Genomic DNA, 19,719 nt, shown 5'->3' with positions numbered 1-19,719 from the left:
TGCTTGCACAGATAAACAGTATAAGTGACGTTCCCAAAGACTATACGGATGGCGCAATCCATCCTCGTTACAATGTTGCCAGCTTCGGGCGTTTCAATACTGATGGGTTGCTGCGTGCACGGTCGTTAGAGCCGCCGAACGCGATCATCTGTGGGTGCGGGCATGACTCGGCAAATTATTCTTTCCACATTTTTTATATAAAATTTGCTGTTGCGAAGTGTATGCTTCAAAACACGCGCTGCAGCAAGACCAGGGTGTCGAACCGGAACCGAACCGAACCGAAAACCGGAACAGAACCGTTATTTTTAGCCGAACCGGAACTGAACCGAACCGAAATCTTCGCCGCCATCTTGGAACTGAACCGGAACTGAACCGGAAAAAAATATAACGGTAACCGGTTCAAAGCGGTTCGCGGTATTTTTTTTTGTTAATATTACAAATTTATTATTTGGGAATAAAAAAACTGGACGCTGTATTTCTATATTGATCAAATCGTCATATACAGAATTGCAATGTATAATAAATCCTGGTTTTCTGCGGCGCTTTCTTATTGGCACTATGATTAGCCATGTGTCACATCGTCACGTGACGTCATGATGTCAAGACATGCTGTCAAGTAATGTCACATCACGTCACCCCGTGACGTCATGTGACTCACCGCGTAGATTCAAATTAAGGACGTCGCTAGATCTATTAACGCTGTTGATACCGTGACGTCACATGACATCACAACTTCGCACTGAGAGTCACGTGACACCATGATGTACCCGATTGTTATGATCCCGAGTTGAATGCTCTGGTTCATGACAACCAGCATCGCCAAACATTCGGGTGACGGCTCGTGTTCAACTCAAAGATTATGATGGGCCCGAGTCCCACTAGAGCTAGAAACAGAAACAAACGACAGCGACAAGCCTCAGACACATGCAGCATGTTCGCGATGGTACCTTTATACGCCTTTGAGTTGTTCGATCCTCGCGAAGTTAGCACGAGCGTTTACAAGCCTGCAAATGGTGCCATCGAGTGCATGATACTCGTGTTTGAGCATAGCCTTCTTTATTATACAAAGCCTGTCAAATCGCGAAATACTCTGGTTTAAGGCTAGCCTCTGTCGTTTGTTTCTGTTTGTTGCTTTAGTGGGGCTCGGGCATTGTAGCCCAACTAAAACTATATCTGAAGATCAGCCCATGCTCTCTGCTTTGCCAACCCTGCGTATGACTATGATAAACACTGACGGTGTGTATATTAGAATCAGATCACGTGGCTGATAGTTCTAATTGCGAGTTGAGGAGGGGAATGCTGTTTCATTTCTTTCTTTCGACTGTCTGCCATTTCGTGGAGGGGCAAACTAATGGATGCTTTTGTAAGTTATCAACGTCAGGGATTACATCTTAGCGGTATTTATTGAACTTAAGGTAAAAAAAAAATGCTGCACGACCCATTTTACATGTATGCACACCATTGAGGCTCCCAAACATGTTTTCGTTATTGCTGAACTGCCTCAAAAAGTTGTCCCGAGAATAGAAGTGTGAAAAAGTCTACATGTGACGTATTAGTCCGACGTTGCATGGAACTATTAGTGTGTATGGGAGGGATACCTGAAAAGAAAGATCCTAGTGGCCTCAGGGGGATAGCAGCCGCTCTAAGTCTCACAGGAGTGTCGTTCTCAAGTTCTCAAAGTTTCGACCGCCCTGTATCTTGTTTAAACTTCACAGTGTGGTGCAAAGTAAAAGCAAGGAGGAATTACTGTTAACAAGTGACACAAATATAATTGTCGAGTGAACACCACTCAATACGGAGCAGGCAATCCCTGAGGAATAAAAAGTATCTTGAGGAGCAACTAAAAAAAAAAAGGGGAGTGGGGAGGGGGGTAGTTTTAAAGCATACTGTGTCGTAAAGATTCCTCTGCCCCGCATTTTCGGCGCAGACTAGAATGCGTGGCCTGGAAACGGTAGTGACAGATGCGTAGTTGGTAAAACTTTTATTTGTAAAAACACTCTTGCCAGAAAGCACGTTTTCGTCGTGCGAGTTACTCGCGCCGTGCCTAACGACGATGCACCAACAAGAAAAATGTGTGCCTCTCAAGTACACAGCTCGCACTGAGCGCGAAACTTTTGCAGCGTGCATTTTGCCCCACCGGATTTGATATTCTCAGCAAGGACAACTCGCAATGACAACCACTATCTAGTGCGATTACGTCACGTGCAAACCATGTTAAATACTTCAGCTTTCTGGTGAAGTGTGACGTTCGCAACACCAGCACTAGACGTCCAAGGTGTAAAGTTGTGTAGTATTTATAGCAGTCTCGCGACGATATACAACAGCCTAATGAGATGTTGGAGCACATGACTGATAAAGAACAGAGTCGGTAACTTTAGCCTCCCGAGGTAGTATCTCGCGACGTTTCGAGCTGAGGCAAGCTGATGCCCAAAAGGGATTTATATTAGGATTCTAAAAATCTTCGTTTGCCCTGCGCGGAATCTATGTTTAATTAGGAATATCATTTTCTGCATTTCTATGCATCTCTTTTTGCAGTAAAGCGTTGTGTAAGGGATTATTTAGAAAAAATTGCCTGCCATCTCCTTATTTCTGCCCATTTCGTGTATTTGCCCTCCGATATATCATGTGACCACAGTGTTTTTTGGCATACCCTGCAACCCAGTATTTTACACTGCAAAACAGCTAAGAAAAGCACGTTGCCGAAGACTCAACAGCAGGCGTATTTTCGAGTATCGTCCTTCCGTGTCGGTCTCAGGCGGTTATGTGAACTTCATAAAGTCAAATCCTTTTCGCATGATTCGTCGTACACATCATGGTGCTGAGAGCAAACAATGCTAGTTAGAAAAACAAGCATAATTGCGATTGTCGCTTAGTGTTTCTATAAAAATAGACTGGAAGAACTTCCCCCTTGACTTTCGTGACATTTTGAACATTATATTGCCTTAAGATCAGTCGTCTCGTCATCATATATATATTGTGAAACGTATTCCGTAAAACACATTTTATGGTATATATGGCGACGAGGCGCCCATTTCATAATTTTATTCACTGTAATTAGTTCCTTAGTTCAAGGGCAAAACCATGATTCAACATCTGATACTGCGATACAAAGTTGTACCAATCACGGGTATTTTAGGCAACCTACTTTACTTCGCGAAAACATTTCGTTTCAGGTACAATGTATGTGACTCTGGTAAACGAAGGGATGTTGAGTAGTATAAACTCGACGTTTTGTATGTTAATGTAGATTTTCTTTTTTTGTTGTGTAGAAATAAATAACATAATTTCATAATTTGGGTACCTGAAAATAAAACTGGATTGAACAAACGATAAAAAAAAAAAAAACTATATACTGTAAACGACTTGTTTTTCGTGGGCTCAATATTTCGCGATTTAGGTCAAAGCTGAAGTTTTGGAATAATTCGCGGGTTGCAATTTTCTCGACCGCGGAGGAATCTCAATATAAATTTCAATGTGTTTACATTTTACCGAAATTGTTCGCGGGACCCATTTTTCGCGAATTGTAGGCGATTCGCGAAATTCTCAAGAATAGGTCCTCACAAAAATCAGATCGTTTACAGCAGTTAGTTTCACGGCCTAAATAGTGCCTATTGACAGAACAACGCGGAAAATATATTCTCAATTTAGCGGTTCAAACCGGTTCGAACCGGTTCGAACCGGTTTGAACCGTTAGTTTTTGCGCCCCGGAACTGAACCGGAACTGAACCGAAAGCTGTGAACCCGAACCCGAACCGAACCGATAAAAATATCGGTTCGACACTCTGAGCAAGACCACCCCAGTGGCATCTGACGTGACGTCAGTACAAGCCATGCATGCTACCTCGACTAGGCAGACGTAAAATCACGCCGTTTCGTCATGAAGAGCTTCACGTACCGCCAACATCTTTGCAGGTGCCCAACAAATCGCTCGCGTTATCTTGCGAGCTGTCCGAAGCCGGTCGCCCCGTCAGCTGGTACAAGGACGAAGAGCTTCTGGCGCGGCCGCGGGAACGCTACCTCATCGAACCGGGAAGACTGATCATCACGGGTGCGGAAACTGGTGACGCCGGCACCTACTCCTGCCTTGGAGGACGTGGAGCCGGCTTCAGCGTGAACGTGGCGGCTCCGATCGTCATCGAGCCCTTGCCGGAGTACAGAGAGGCGAGGATGCACGCCACGGTTGACCTCGAGTGCAAGGTTATCACGCGGCCACAGCCCAAGGTCACCTGGTACCGCGGTGACGCGTCTCTGGTACCGTCGGACAAGCTGTCTCTGGTGCCGGGCAAGGATGGCATTCCCGACGCCATGCTCATCATTCGGGACGTGTCGGTTCGGGATAAGGGAAGGTATTGATCGGCCCGTAAGGAGTTTTAGTAGGTCCTCCTGACACCTCCGATGACGATACCATATAAGGTGTTTTCATTGATGTTATTATGTCCACCCTTTAGTTGTTAGGAGCAGCGTTGTGCGTACCAAAGGCGAACAGTTGAAGGATTCATTTGACATCATCAAATGCGTGGTGCACTGGGGTCTATGCGGAGGGCAAGTTCGTCTGCTTCTAGCGCAGGGGGTAGCGGTGACGTCAGAACGCCGAGCCCTGATTGGCTGATCGCGACCCCCTATCTGAGCGTCGTCTGCTCCTTTGCAACGTCGTCTGCTCGCAACGTCGTCTGCGTCTGTCTTACCTTTCCCGCGACTTTCGGAAGCGCAGAGGCCAGATTCACGAAACGATCTTACGCCAAAAATGTGCGTAAGACAAAAATTAAGAACAAATTCGTATTCACGAAACGAAATTTTCGTAAGTTTTGCGCAAGTTGCGACGAAATCCTACGACAGCTCCGAAGCTGTCTTACGCACTTCTTACCGATCAAATCAGCATGGCCGACAGCGTCGCGGTCGCGACGACCCACGGACGTTTATTTTTCTACGTGCGCTTCTCATGCGTCCCGACTTCAAGCAGCAAGAAAAAAGTAGAAAGTACTTGAAACAGACCACGACGAGCAAGAACGTTGGATCTACAAACACCCGGGAAAAGCTCCAACTGCCACGATTCCACCGAACGCGACCAAGCGAGCTGGGCAGCTAGGCCTAGCAGGCACTCCGCGACTCGGCGACCGTCTGCCCACAACCGGCTGGCGTGCTGAATGGAATATGCCCGCGCGACCCTTGTGAACCCTTCCCGTATTATACTTTGATCGCTGACCTCAATTTTAGATTAAGAGGTCAATTTCTTCCTCTTGTTATCTCCTTGTTTCCCGAGGCAACGGTAAATCTTGCCGGTGAAAAAGCGGTGAATCTCTGACAGATGCAGGAAAGGTAAAGCAGCCATCGCTTTGACGTAAAGCAGACGACGCCAAACCGCCGACGCCGTTAAAGAATGAGGGGTCTCGCCGCACACGAAAGGAGGGGAAAAGTATTTGGGAGGGAACTTACGGACACTAACACGCTCACCTCCCGGTTCTTCGCAAACAAACCTCGGCGCCTCGGGACACCTCGCCAGTGAGTCCTTTGACTTCCCTCCTTGATGCGCGTCTGCTAGTTGTTAGACAAAAACAACGTACCGCTCGGGTTATTTCGTCTGCCTTCTCTGAAAGGCGAAGTCGAGCTCGCTCGTACAGACCTGCACTTCCGGAAGTCGCAGGAAAGGTAAGACTGACACAGACGACGTTACGAGCAGACGACGTTGCAAAGGAGCAGACGACGCTGAGATAGGGGGTCGCGATCAGCCAATCAGGGCTCGGCGTTCTGACGTCACCGCTACTTCCTTTCTCATGCGCAGAAGACGAAAATGAGCCCACTTGCGAGGCGTATAGGTTTCATTACGGAACATGTAACAACAAATGGCGGATTAACATCACGTGAAAACGCCCTTTAATGTTACGACGTTTACAAAAAAACGTCGGCGGAGTATCGGATGTTGTTATCGGAGATATTGGAACGATTTAGTAAAGCTCCCTAATGACTAAGAACAATGAAGCTATTGAGTGGCGTTTTCAATGTTGTCCAGTTTTTGTGGAACAAGCTTCCGTTTAGCAAAGTGAGTAGCTGTATTACGGACGTTAAAGGCCTTCAAAACTATTTGAAAGATCGTTCAACCAAAACATGCTGATGGGCTCGTGCAGTGCCGCGGTCACAAGCTGATTCACCGATCTTTCAAAGGTGAAGGCTAGAGGAGGTCGCCTCGTTTTCAGTGTTCACCCTGCTGAAGTGAAAAGTGGGGGATGCTTCTTATGAACTCTTAACCTGTATTCGTGCATGGAAAGCAATTTCTAAACCCCCTCGTTCTCGCCCATGCTGTTTTTGGTACTGAAGAAAATTTGGTTTATTTTTTCCCTCCTTCAAGTCGATCCCCGGTCGTTATTATTTCCAGGTGTTTCGCGTATGTGCTTGAGCGACCACAGCTAAGGAAGATGAGAACGTCAGGAAGATCTCTCAGTTCCGGTTTCATCTCGAGCTTCGTACCTTATATAACACTTCGGCGTCTCGTGAGCTTCGAGCGAGTACGCGCAGTCAAAGCACGGCGGACGGCAGTGAATTCGTGCTGGAGGCCGGGCCCTGAACAGAGCGGGCAAAGCATGCTCTTTCTCGGAATGGTCTATAGACCTTTCCAATGTTTACAAAGAATCACAGTCTAGCGTGCGATCTTCACAGTCCAGCATGTGAATGTTCGTGCTTCGAAAGCGAGGAAAGCACGCGCCATACGCACGAACGCTCAAGATGGCACCGGCAACACGCTCTTTTTTGTTAAGGTTCCAGCCACCTGCTAGACATATCCAGCACGGGCGACCAAGATAGTATAAAACATTTCAACCTTCAAATAATAGAAAAATAAAGGTGAGGCAAAACGAGAATGGACGACGGTTACGCTTATATCCTTAATGCCTTATTTTGGCGTGGCGACGGCCAAGCAATGTTTGCGCCCATGCTGGAAGTGACGACATTCAAGATGGCGGCGACCTTGTAGAAAACGTCTATAGGATGTTCGACAGTCTCAGTAACGTCAAATTTAGCACTCTGTCGCTAATGTCTGGAAAACAACTGTTTCATGCGAGGCTGTGCTTTTCTGTGATAGGTACACATGCCGGGCTACACACGCACACTGCAGCGATCCGATGCATGTTGAAGCGTCCACGGAGCTACTGGTGAGGGTCTTCACGCTCAACCCTAACCCTGCGTCGGGCAAAGCACTCGCGAAACCCGGGGAACCACTGGTGATCAGCTGCGATCCTCTCGACAAGACCAAGAAGATTACCTGGATGAAAGGCACCACAGACATACCCTCGGACGACGCCAAGCTCTCTGTCGTTGAGAACGGGACGTCAATGCTGACCATCTCTAAACCGACCGAAGAAGACGCGGCATCCTATTCCTGCAACGACGGGACCGACACCAAAACCATCGAAGTCTTCTACAAAGTGACTGTGACCACGGACGAAACGCACACGACCGCTTCCTCCGCACTGGTAGAGGGCAAAGAGGTCTGGATTGCCCTGAAGGTCACCGGCGTTCCGGCGCCCACACTGGCGTGGACCAAAGATGGCGCGGCCTGGACGATTCCTTCCCACGTGACCGCGGAGGAACACAACAAGATCCCCAACGCGATGCTACACTTCAAACCGATTAAGGTGGAAGACGAAGGCACGTACACCTGCAACGCCACCGGAGCCGGCATGGGTACTCCGAATCCCCCAGACGTGGAAACATTTGAGTACAAGCTTAAAGTCAAGGGAAAATATGCGGCACTCGTGCCCTTTTTGGCCATCTGCGCCGAGGTGGTGATACTGTGCGCGGTCATCTACTTTGTGGAGAAGAAGGCCCTGAAGGCCGAGGAGCCGGCTCCACCGACAGTGGCGGTTGTGGATGCGCCCGAAGGCGATGATGCTGCCGCCGTACTACCTGTTGACGTAGTTGTATCGGCAGAAGCAGTTGCCGATGTTGGACAGAACTTGGAAGCACCGGCTGAAAACTGAGCGGGGCCATTGCGTCTGAAGGAACGAGGATGACGTCATACGAACCGAAGGAGAGCCATCAATGTGGTAGCGGAAGTACTGTCATTCTCCAGCAGTGTCTATGTTTTTCCGTAGTGCACCTCTGACTTGTTTTGACCATAGCCGTGCGTGGATGTAATTGTGGTAAATAACGGATATGTGCTGTAAGCACGAGTTGTCGCTTTTAATTTAATATAAACGCTAGCTTTGCGCGAGCATGCGCGCAGCGTGAGATGCCCTGCTATAGACTGGGCTTCCAAATTGATGTACAGCAAAGCGTTAATATGGGTCAGCTATCACATATTTTAAGACCACCACCGAATAAACATACGGACGAATAAGATTGAGACCGGACAGGGCGTTACCTGGCGGTGCCGTATTACAGGTGTACAGTGTTATGGCATGCCATGTTAAAGCGCTTGCCCCAGTTACTAGCGTTGGAAACTTTAGTTAAATCGCTTCTGTAAGTCGGCGTCCTTGGTTGGGCAGGTCTTGGGAAGTTCGTAAAACATGATGCGTTGGCATCACAACGTGACGACGCTGTGACGTCGCCACGTTGTGTGACGACGACAATAACATCTTAACAAGCACACAAATAACCTTATGGAGGACAAGAGCGCAAAAGACACAGACACGTATCGAAGAACAGAACAGGACAGGACAATGCGCTTTGTCCTGTCCTGTTCTACTTGTCCGTGTCTTTCGCGCCTCTTGTCCTCCATAATACCTCACCAACTAGCCCAGCAGTTAATTATGATACACTAAGGACCATCGGACACACACCTTCGTGACTACATGTTTTAATGATTAATTCTGGACAAATATGAAACTAGGCGTCGGTACCAGGTATGCGAATTTGAGTGAAACATTTTGACAACCCGACGCAAGGTTTCAGGGGCCCCGCCCCGCCTGTCGACGGATACGTTTGATGGCCGGTTGGTGATACCGAAACCCCATAAAAGCTTCTCAACAAGCACAAGCAGTTGGGCATATAGAAAATACCATTTTCAAAGCTGCACGCCGTCTAGTAGCTGCTGCGTCAATTATGCCATTCCGCAGGCACGCGCTCTCCGCCGATAGCCTCGTCAGCACTCTGCGTGAGCTCGGCTTCGCTCGTATCGAGAACGAGTGTCCGCTTCAGCTTCCCCCCCTCCCCCGGAGAGGACTCGGCTCCAATCATACTCTTCGTGCTCAAGAAATGACGGCAAATATTGTTACTTCATGGAGGTTTTGAAAAGGGTCTCTCTAGCGACCACGAATGATCCCTACACAGGAGATGAACACCGACGAATAGCAGACCACTTCAGTCAACGTCACAAGCTTACAACAGTAATTGTAGGGCCGTTCGGAGGCACCGTCGGTGCCGGCTTGAACGCTTCGTATATCCTGGTAGCGGCACGATTCATTTTTTCCAGTGTTGGACAAAATACTCGGTTAAAATATTTAAGTTAAGTTACTAAATATCTGCTTCATAAATTATTTAAAATACTACTCAAGTTACCTTCACTGTAAAGTACTTTGAGTGGAGTACAAATACCTAGAAATGTAATTCAAGATACTCCCGGATTGCGTAATTTGTATCGACGTCAGTGACAAGCACAATTATACAGTTGCGGAAATCTGGTTTATCAGAATGGTTCATTTCCACGCAAAAGCACAAAACAGAAAAAAAGAACAGAAAAACATCGTAAAGTTATTCTATGAAGACCAACTATAAGGAGCAGGATCTCACTGATACGTGTTACAAAACGTTTCTGGAACAAGAAAAAAAAAAGAGGTCGCTTCAGTTATAGTGACATCGTTGAATATCACGTCCTGCGGCGCGCACCTAAGACGCATCGTTTAACTACAATTCATATTTCCTATTTGAAAAGTTAACTATAAACGAACTTGGAATACGGATATGATTGAATGGATAACAAAGAGCCCACATTATGGCCACGGCACTGGTCGCACCCTTCTTCAGGCAGGTTGCATTCAGAAAGGTACACAATGTTGGGGGATGCTTTGTTGGCATTTCGACAAATCGTCCTGCTCGTGGTTCATTTGCTGTCCTCTTCTCTGCTTATCAAAGTTCGCTTACAGACAGTGTTTGTGGGAGCAATAAGTGCCGGACTGACGACAGAAAAAAAAAAATACTCGACATTTTGCCGTAGCAAGATTAAATATACAAGCAACAACAAAAAAAGAGAGTGTGTCTCCTTTCTGTGTTTATTTTTTATTTTCTTCGATTTTGTTTTACACTGAAGTCTGGATTGTGGTCCTGGGCCATTTCCCGTTCTGCGTTCCGCCTTTGTGTGGCAGTCTTTACTCCCGTAAAATCAACATTTTGCTTGATGATTTTTGGAGTAAACTCTAGGAAACAAAAGGCGCCTTGGGAAGGCGAAGGGAAAACCTTCATTGCACGAACTTTGGGTTGGAATATGAGTCATAATCGGCACAAAAGCGATGTTTTCGCGAACTCTGTCTAAGTCACCGTAGCATGAGCTAGCAACATGGTTTGGTTGCTCTAGGTTGCTCGAAAGAATGTTCACCTTTGTTCGTACCACGCTCACGCCACTTCATACCGAAAAACTCGGAAAATGGCGGAATGTCAAAAATGTATTTGAGATAATGAGCACAAGATACTCAGAAATGTAATTAAAATACACTCAAATTCTCTTCATCGTATTTGCATTTGCAAGATTCCAAGATACTTCAAAAAGTATTTGAAATACAGTATCTTGAGTAGAGTATTTGAGATAGGCACAAGTCTGATTTTTTCTTCCCGTTGAAAAACCAGAACACACAAAAAAGAAATAGCGAACGGAAAAGAAGGTTATTACATACTTCGCTTGGCTTTTCTTCTGCCTTTTCTGCGTTCTGAAATCACGAACTATTAAACTCACGTCAACTTGGCCTCCGCTTCTTGAGTAATTTCACGTGCCATACATCTGAACGCCACAATGCGTAAATTAGACGTACGCTGGGGCACCACATATCTCCGGAAAGGTCCATAGGGTACATACAACCTACCAACTCTACCGGATACCATACACCGACCGTTACCTTGTATACGAGAGTCCCAGACGGAAACATCCTTCGTATTCAACGCTTGCACATGACCTCAACACATTATACTGGTGGTCACTCATACTTGTCCTTGCCGAAAAAAGAACATTCAATAGTGCAAACTGTATGCTCCAGAAATTACACGCGCAACAGCAAGCTCCTTTACAATGACCGATGATATGAAGTCAATGGAAGTCCCGTACCGGTGACAGTATCATGTCCCTCACGTTTGCAAACTTCTTTTTTTTTTTTTGTCTTGTTTGCAACATGAAACAGTTGACAGTAGGATTGGCACGGCACTCGTTTCAATCGCCGCGTTGATGCGTGTGGAAGGGCTGCGTTTTCTCCAGCTTCTGTTCTCCAGTAGTACTTCTGGTGTGTTCGCCCGCCATCGCGGAGCACGCGAAGATCGCAAGCGCTTCGACGTCTCCAACACATCGGACCGGTCGTGGGTCAACTTGAGCAACTCGATGCAAAGCAGGCCCATCTCCACTCTTGCGGTCTTCTCACGGACGAGAAGTCATGTCCGATGGCCCTCAGTCTCCGAATGGCTCTTCGACGACGAAAGTCCCCGTTGTCCCGAAGAATCTCGTCACCCAACTTGGTGATTTCAGGTCGAGATCCAGGACTGCAATAAACAAAAGTAAAAAAACCCTTAGGCGTTATTTTTTTTTTTTTGTGTGTGAATTCAATCTAAATTATTAAGACAACTCATTTTAACGATGTAAGGTAGGTGCATTGAGCGCTGGCGGGTAAGGTGCAAAGTAAACGCATGCTTTTAACATTAGTCAATATTACCATAAAGGCTTGATGGAGACATGTGTACTTGATTTAAATGGAAAACTCTCGAACTACGATGGCAGGGCGGTGGAAGCTACATCATCGCCGGACCAATCAATCGCCTGCCTTTTATCGTCTGTTTGGGCTCTCTGTATACGTGAGTATGGGAAGAGTGTGTGATCACGGGGGGGGGGGGGGGGGGGGGCAAGACCGACAGTTAACTGGTCCAACGAACACGTGGTTTCCACCGGTCTGTCGCTGTTGAAGATTATGGTCATTCCGACTTGTGCTTGACGAGGGAAACACATTCGGTGGTGCGGAATATATGATGCAGAAGTTACGCGCTCGCCAGCAAAGCCACCACGACTGCCGCTGATGTAAGGTTAATGCAAGCCACGCATAGGCGAACACCTTGATAGCACTCCTGTCGCGAACATAAAGAAACTAGATCATTTGACAAAGGCCTTTTTGTTTGTTGCTCGTTGGTGAGACTGGAGCGTCAAAAAGACCGACAACACGGTGCTTCTGTTTTATATCAGCAAGAAAGTCCGTTGAATGTGTGCATCGTAAACCCCTGCCGGCAAATTTACTCAGCGAAAGAAAACAGACTTTAATCGAAAAACAAACAACCAGGTATTAAGACATAATCCTGAAGCAAGAAAAAAACAAACTTTCCGCATGCACCGTTTTGCTCTGTTGGAGACTCAACACGCCCCGATGAAGGGGCTAGCCTATTTTCGCAAGGACTGTCGCAAGTGCTAAGTCCTCGGCCACGCGCGAAAACTCTCTCGGTGACAACATTCGCCCCACATCAGACGGCAGGAAAAAGCTCGCAGTGCCTCACTTTCCTCCGCCGCCTTTTTACCTACTTCCTGCAGATTCATAATAGGGCCATTGCGCAAGAGTTAAGTAACGGACCAGACGTTTTATTTTTTTTTCCACAAAGTTTTACGCCGGCGGCAGCAGCACGACGAACTGATAGCAAGCAAGCTAGTGGCAGATTTTGCCGAGACGAATTAACAAGACCAAATGTTTCCGGCAGATATGCAACGTTACTCCCTACTTCCTTCTGCCCTATACTCCTGGCTTCACAAAACTAGTGAAACACAGAGAAAACTGCAAACAAACGTATTCGCATACGCACACATGTATCAAAGAAACTTGCAGTACTTTCCCGCGAATTCTCGATTTAATCATTAATTGCCGCAGTGCCAGTCCCTATGGGATCTACAAATTTACTTTACAAGCTCCTCTGCCTACTTAGGTAAAAAAAAAAAACAACTTATAAATTTACGAACACCATCAAGGGGCTTTATGCCTACCTGCTCCGAGCACTAAGCTAGCGTTCAACTATTTTTATTTTTTTTTATTTTTAAAGTTTGAGGTGCAATAAATAATCACGACTTCGAAACTTCGTGTGATTCTGGTGATGGACACCAGCTTAGGTGGCAAAATGTCCCATGTGATGCCAAGAAGGCGACAGGGTTGTCTGTATTGACAGCTAATGGCGCCAAGCGGTCTAGCTTCTGGAGTGACCTCTAATGCACTTCAGTGAACCTTTTACTTTTACTATATGGTCACTGATAGCTTACGAAACGCTGGGCGTGACAAGTCCTGGGCATCTCAATATCGCTTCATAACCAATCAGATTGTAGGTGCCGGCTCCCATTTTTTATCGCAGCTCACAATGTGCTCTACGCTTTCCCTTTTATTGTTGCACGACTTGGCCATTTCCCGCATGGACTGCACGCACGACCAGATAACGAGTTTCTATTTAAGGCAATACACTTTCTCCCTTATCCGAGAACGCAGAGGGTTTTACTAGGCGACGCTTTTCTTCGACCGGCAACGTAATCCACATACGTAAGCAGTCAAGCTCGACGATTAGGTCCACTCTATACTGATCCCCACTTAGATTCGATTTCAAGATTGAGGAAACGGCCCAGTTGCGAAGATTTCGCATCGAAGGGGTTTTTCATGTACGCATCTACAAAAGCAAACTCGGAGGGGTGCAGAAGCGGCGACCAAGGCGAGTCTTCAAGGACAGGCGCTACGTCACTCTGACCTCATCAAGACGTCAGCGGTTTACGTCGGCTACCTCGATCGGCGCTAGGCCATGGGCGGCAGGGAGGTCATTGCTATTGTTCCGGCGAGTAAATGGAGCCGCCCCGGGAGCGAAGACGTTGATAGTCGGCCGTGAGCCGCTGCATTAAGCTCTTTAAGAGGATGGGAATGTCAGTTGTGTCTTTGCTATCAGAACGTCGCCGCGTAGTGGCTGTATTGTTCCTGATGTTCTTTGTCGAGACAGTAACACTTTGAAAGGTTGTTAAAGTACTAATGCGACGAAGCAGATGCATGTTGAATGTGTTCTAACCTTCGGCGGATTGCTGGCGTGCAGTAAATATCTTGCATGTCAGAGAAAACGACGGCATCGAACGCCTAAAAATTATATTTGTCGGAATCGGTTCGTTTGTCTGCTCGCAAGTTCTCAAGCTTCCTCGCCAAGTCTAGCGTTTCTTAGTTGGCGTCCATTTTCCAAGGAAACGTTTTTTCAACAGTTGATGTTCCCGCAACTGACGGTATAACGGCAGTTTTTTTGTTCACGATGCTTGGAACTGATCGAGCGGCCGAACTTGAACTAACAGGCCGGTTTGCTAATACTGGGCTTTGGCACAAATAAATCGAACTGACCAATCACCATCACACAGTAGTTTTACCTTCCAGTCTTCCAGTTAAATTGCGCTAAGAAAGGAAAGTAAAAAGACCAACGCACACGCAGCTCCCACAAAAAAGAAAAATCGCATAACTTCGACTGTTTTATTTATTAAGCTCTGGAGGGTGTTCTAAACAATGAACCTCCTTTCGTAGGTTGAAGTATAATGGAGCAGAATGTCAACGGAAGCTAGGGTGATCTGTTCTGAAATCGTAGATTAACCAAGAGGACCTCGGCAGGTCACTTACGTTTCCACGAACACAACAATTGTCACCGATAGTTTAAGAAACGATGGGCGGGGCCCTATTATCATTACGCATCTTGCTTTGTGATTCGTCTTCGAAGTTCTTATTAACTGATACCGTCATTTCATTGGTTAGGGAGTGATAAGAAAGTGTTTGGTCTTGCTACGTCCTGTGTTTCTTAAACTGTCAGTGTACAGACCGCGGTGGCCATCTCCTCTTCCACAGTTTTACGCGTGTCTCTAAGCCAACCTCCCTTCACTCCTGAAGTCAGGCACGGTAAGTGACGATATTTGACTGCATGAGACGTCGGTTCGCTCTAATTCACCGCCTTATAGGCGACATATCGTTTCCCGCCGATCTTGAGTCGTCGAGATCTTTGCTTCTCAATTACTCCTGTTTGCAGACTCTCTCAACTCGGAGATCTCGAGTGGAAACAAAACAAAAAATAAATTCGTCGATTGGAGGTGTGCAGCGGCAGTCATGATCGAGGATGATCATCCGAGACAAAAGTTAATAAGGAGCAATTACGTGGATGGCTCCCGGTCCCACGGAAACAAGCAATTCTCGCGAGCCTTTGTTGTGGCCCAATGAAGTTTACGAGGCTCTTGCTTCCGTCCTCGGAAAGATTAAGGGCGTTGTCCCCAAGACGCGCACGACGTAACCGACTGTGCGGCAGTTGCGGACATGGAAAGTGTGGGAACGTGCCCGGTGACCGATTACTTTAATTTGCTGTGGAGTTTCCTGTGTTTCTTCGCGGTTTGTTTAAGAAAAGGTGACAGCCTGCGGGCGTAGTGGCATATACAACTACGTACGCTTTTTGCCGCCCGCAACGAACGGCATTTCTCGCGGGTCGGCGTTTTCTTCCGGGTGTTGCTATAAAAGGAAAGCGAGGAAGGAAGGAAGTTGGAGGCTCGCATCCCCAACGTCTCTCGGAAAACGGGGTCACTTCAGAAGAAAGAAAAAGAAAAAGAACACAAACTGATTCGTGCCGACATAACGGTCAGGAAAAACGAACGCCGCATCTTCTTTTATCCAGCTAGACTATACGGTGTACGCACGAGCCAGCTGCTAAGCTTCGGTTACCCAGCGAAGATCGAGAAAACGTATACGGATATAACCTGTACCACCTGTCAGTCAACATCAAACAGTCGTAAACACGTTTAACCTGAAATTGATTTTCTCATTCAACGCGGTTTCTTTTTCTTTCTTTTCTTCGCTTTGTTTCTGTGCATGCGGTGCGAGAGAACCGTCTAATCGGAAGGAGGTCGTATGGTAGGGAATAGAGCCACAAAACAAAAGGTTACGTTTAAGCTAGCAGAGCTTCGTTCCCCCAGTTTCTTGCGGGCGCCGACATTTGGGTGCTTGGTGCAGAGCGAGCGCGATTGGTCATGGTAGCAATGTGAAAATGCGACTTTCTAAGCTTTAGATAAGGCGCGAGGAAGATCAGGCGATATCGTTTTGCTCCGTCGCGGACTGTTCTAACATTTCAAGCGTTTCCCGGTATTTCAGACAAGGTATCATATAACAGACAACAATGATTTTAAGAACCAAGAAATCTGAAATGCATTTACATTGAAGCGTAGCTGATTTACTGTGTCTAGTAGAGAACAACGAGGGGGGGGGGGGGGGGCACTGGACTTGTACAACATCCTCTAAAGAACCGATTGCAGTGATCTCGATGAAAGGTTGCCATCTAGATGTGCTTAGCGGCTACTTTCTGCGGCTGTTCAGTATCTCTGGAGCATTTTTTGAACTCCGCTGCTGTTTGTGTGACAGAGCAATACACAAGCGGGTCGCCCCAAATAACGTTAAAAAAAAAATTACTTGTAACCGTTACAATTTGTTCACGAGACCCCCCCCCCGGGGGGGGGGGGGGGGGGGTCTCGTGAACAAATTGTAACGGTTACAAGTAATTTTATTACTTCAAAAAGTAATCAGATTACTCTTGTGATTACTGCCTACTGAAAGTAATCAACTGATTACAAAATTACTCCAAAAAGTAATCGATTACAAGTAATTTGATTACTTGTAATGCGTACGGTACAAGTCTGGTCTAAACACGAACGTCTACTTTGTTCAGTTTTTGACTCAGTAATTTATAATTTTTTTTTTACAATTAGCAAATGACTTTTTTTGTTTCTCTGGGGGGGGGGGGGGGGGGGATTCCGAAAGCTCTTAAAGCTTCGCAAGCCGAAACCCATCTCAAGGTTTTCCTTTGCCGTCATGCAAATATGAAGCGAGAACGGAAGCCAACGCGTATATAATTACATCGGGTGTTCTAGATCTCAACGGTTACCAAAAAACCTTGACCCAGCCAGGTCCTATTTCACAGGGTAGTAGTGTAAATCTCTCCCATGATTTAGATCACCGTTCGCGGCAGTGATTCGGGTCTCAGTTAAGTGCCCTAAAATCTAAATATGATTTCCCTTTAATGCCTACAAATTTGTGACCGAACCGAAAATTCAACGAAAGCCCACTTCTCTCTGTTCTGCTGTTTACTCAGTACGACATGATGTTTTCGAGGATTTTTCGGCAAAATTCAGAGTAACCAGCACGGCCAATTATGATGAGTATGGTGACAAATCAACTACTACAATCCATAGTTGCTTTCCGTAGAAGAGTAAACATACCTTTTATCTAACATAGGTGCGATTAACTTATAGATGCCAGTGAGTAATGATAGAGAAAAGTACGTATAGGGCACACCCTCGCATAAATTAAGAAGAAAAACGCCATTGCAGCCGAAAGAGATATAAATGTTTCTTCCCAGCGACACCTGTGACTGCAAATAATTTGTCTCATCGGCACATCAACTTGTTTTTTTAGTTCACTGACTGAAACAATATTGCAATTAGTTCGACGCGAAGCCCAGCGACAGATGACATCTCAAACTTTATCTTTCCGCGAAGGCTACAATCAAAATACAAGCTAAGACATCTGCTGCGAGAGCGGAAGTCTTTTTTTTTTTTTTTTTTTTTGTGGTTGGGATTTTTAGTACATTGAAAACTCACCTCAACAGGTCGTCACATGGATGCAACTAGATGACTTTGGTCACTCTCAGGCAGCTCCCAGGGCAAATAGAAGAGAGTTCGTCTGCCCGACGGGGCAGGTTCCTTCGGAGACCCTCAGAGACGCCAACCTCCAAAGTCCGTAGTAATGGGCAAGGGCTCCGAGCAGCACCAGTATGTGAAATATTTGATGACTTTGGAAGGCTAGGTCGCAACGACCAGGGAAGAACCTCTCCGGGACTCTGGTGGCGTAGACACAGCACCCGGTCACGTAGATAGCAACCATGAGCAGCATGTAAACGAACGAGCTCTTGTACATCAAGTCGTCCCAGCCGTGCTCCAGGCCGTAGTGAGTTGACGGCAGGATTCCGCACACGAGTGCAAAGCTGAAAAAGATGCCAGCGCGCAGACCGCGGTACCTTGCTTCGCCGAACTTCTGCGACATGGACACCCTGAGTGTCAGCAGTCCCGATGAAGTAACCAGGAGCCCGTAGACGAGTCTCTTGAGGGGTTCGCACAGAAACTGAAAGTGGAGCCAGGGGTAAAAGGACCCCAGAATAAGGATCGTGATGCCGCAGTAGTCCATCTTGCAGAAGAGCTGGCACACGCGCGCCGAATGGCAGCTGAAGGTATGGTACATGGTGGACAGAGTCAGACAGAGTGCGGCGCCCGCAAAGTACACGCCAAAGGCCAGCGAACCCGACCAGTCAAGGGCAAGGGCATCTGACCTGAAGAAATGAACTCCGAGTGCGAGGAAGCCCAGGGCACCGAGCAGGTGTGTCCAGATATTACCGCTCTCGGTGTGGAGGCTGAACACCGAGCGAATGCAGGCCCGCCACGATTTCAACGGTGGCCTATGATGCCCCTCGAGGTACTCGTTGTTCTGCAGCCATGCAGGCAGATCACGATGTGACACCAGTCGGGGCTTGCGTTCCTGGACCTGTGTCAGCGTGTACCGCCCGAGGCTGCATTGAACCTGCTTGTCGCTCGTCCAGGTCGACTCGTTGTCGGTTTCGCTCAGCTCGTCACTAAAGAAGCCCGAGCTCTTGTCCTCGTCTTCGTCGTAGTCGTCTCCATCATTCTCGTCGTCAGCCTCAAAGCCATCCTGAGCCGCAACCGGAGACACCTCGATCTTGGGGATGCCGTTGCGGAGAAGTCCTTCGGCCCACTCCAGAACTCGTTCCTCAACGGGTGCTTGATCGGGAAGATCTGCGAGAAGAGGCTCGTCCTTGGGAGCATCCTGCTGTATCTCCGCCAGCCTCCGAGGAACGCAGACGACCAGCTGATACAACAACCGAAGTCTGTTGGCTAACTCCGGTACGAAACGAACAAGTCGTGTCAGGGGCCTCAGCGCGGAGATTGAAGAATCGTCCTGGTGGCGGTCACCACCACGCTCCAGATGACTCTTGGACCTCGGCACCTGCAACTGCTGCTTCGATGGACGAGTGGTTGCCGTTATCCGGCACTTGAGGTGCACGTCCGGTGAGCCGTAACGTCCAGAACGCACGAAATCGAACTCAATAAACTTGCCGCCTTCGGAAGACATCTGGATTCGGGGCGAAGAGGACTGTGACACGGGCTTCATATTGATGCTTTTTGGAGCACTCGCGGTCACTGAGAAATCAGAAGGATAACAAATAGAGCGCGCGCGGTTCGTCGCTTTCTGTTTGGAGTCGGCTTGAGTGGCATCTGTTATATCGGTGCCAAGGTGGGAAAGAGGGAAGTCAACCGCCCATTGCGGAAAAAAAAAAACGCAAGAGAGAAAACGTTTTCTCCTTTGCATTGAGCAAGGTGGTAGCGAGGGAGAAAAGCGGTTCTGGTGAGAGCGTTACAGAAGTGGAGAGAATTCTGAAAGAATGAAGAGCTGTGTCCTCTCCCTCGCGCTTGTCGAGGGATGGTCACTCTGAACGTTGCAGCATGCCGGTTGCCAAAGG

The 19,719-nt window shown here is 47.3% G+C and overlaps 2 protein-coding genes across 2 annotated transcripts; one reads left to right on the top strand and one right to left on the bottom strand.

The window, feature by feature from the left end:
* The first annotated feature begins 7,112 nt into the window (after window positions 1-7,112).
* Window positions 7,113-7,970, top strand: LOC120842325 (neuroplastin-like). Its single transcript, XM_040213389.2, has one exon. The coding sequence runs from the start codon at window positions 7,113-7,115 to the stop codon at window positions 7,968-7,970; it is 858 nt and encodes a 285-aa protein (XP_040069323.2).
* Window positions 7,971-10,564: 2,594 nt separating this feature from the next.
* On the bottom strand, window positions 10,565-19,370 carry LOC115327537 (adiponectin receptor protein 2). Its single transcript, XM_040213388.3, has 2 exons — window positions 17,789-19,370; window positions 10,565-11,667 (listed from the first exon to the last, which is right to left on the bottom strand). The coding sequence occupies exon 1, from the start codon at window positions 19,368-19,370 to the stop codon at window positions 17,835-17,837; it is 1,536 nt and encodes a 511-aa protein (XP_040069322.2). The 3' UTR covers window positions 10,565-11,667; window positions 17,789-17,834.
* Between the last annotated feature and the right edge of the window lie 349 nt (window positions 19,371-19,719).

This window comes from Ixodes scapularis, unplaced genomic scaffold (genome assembly GCF_016920785.2).
Source record: "Ixodes scapularis isolate PalLabHiFi unplaced genomic scaffold, ASM1692078v2 PGA_scaffold13__105_contigs__length_92229423, whole genome shotgun sequence".
Taxonomy (NCBI): Eukaryota; Metazoa; Arthropoda; class Arachnida; order Ixodida; family Ixodidae; genus Ixodes; species Ixodes scapularis.
Note: the sequence above shows the minus strand (reverse complement) of the source record. Positions and strands in the feature narration are given on the sequence as shown.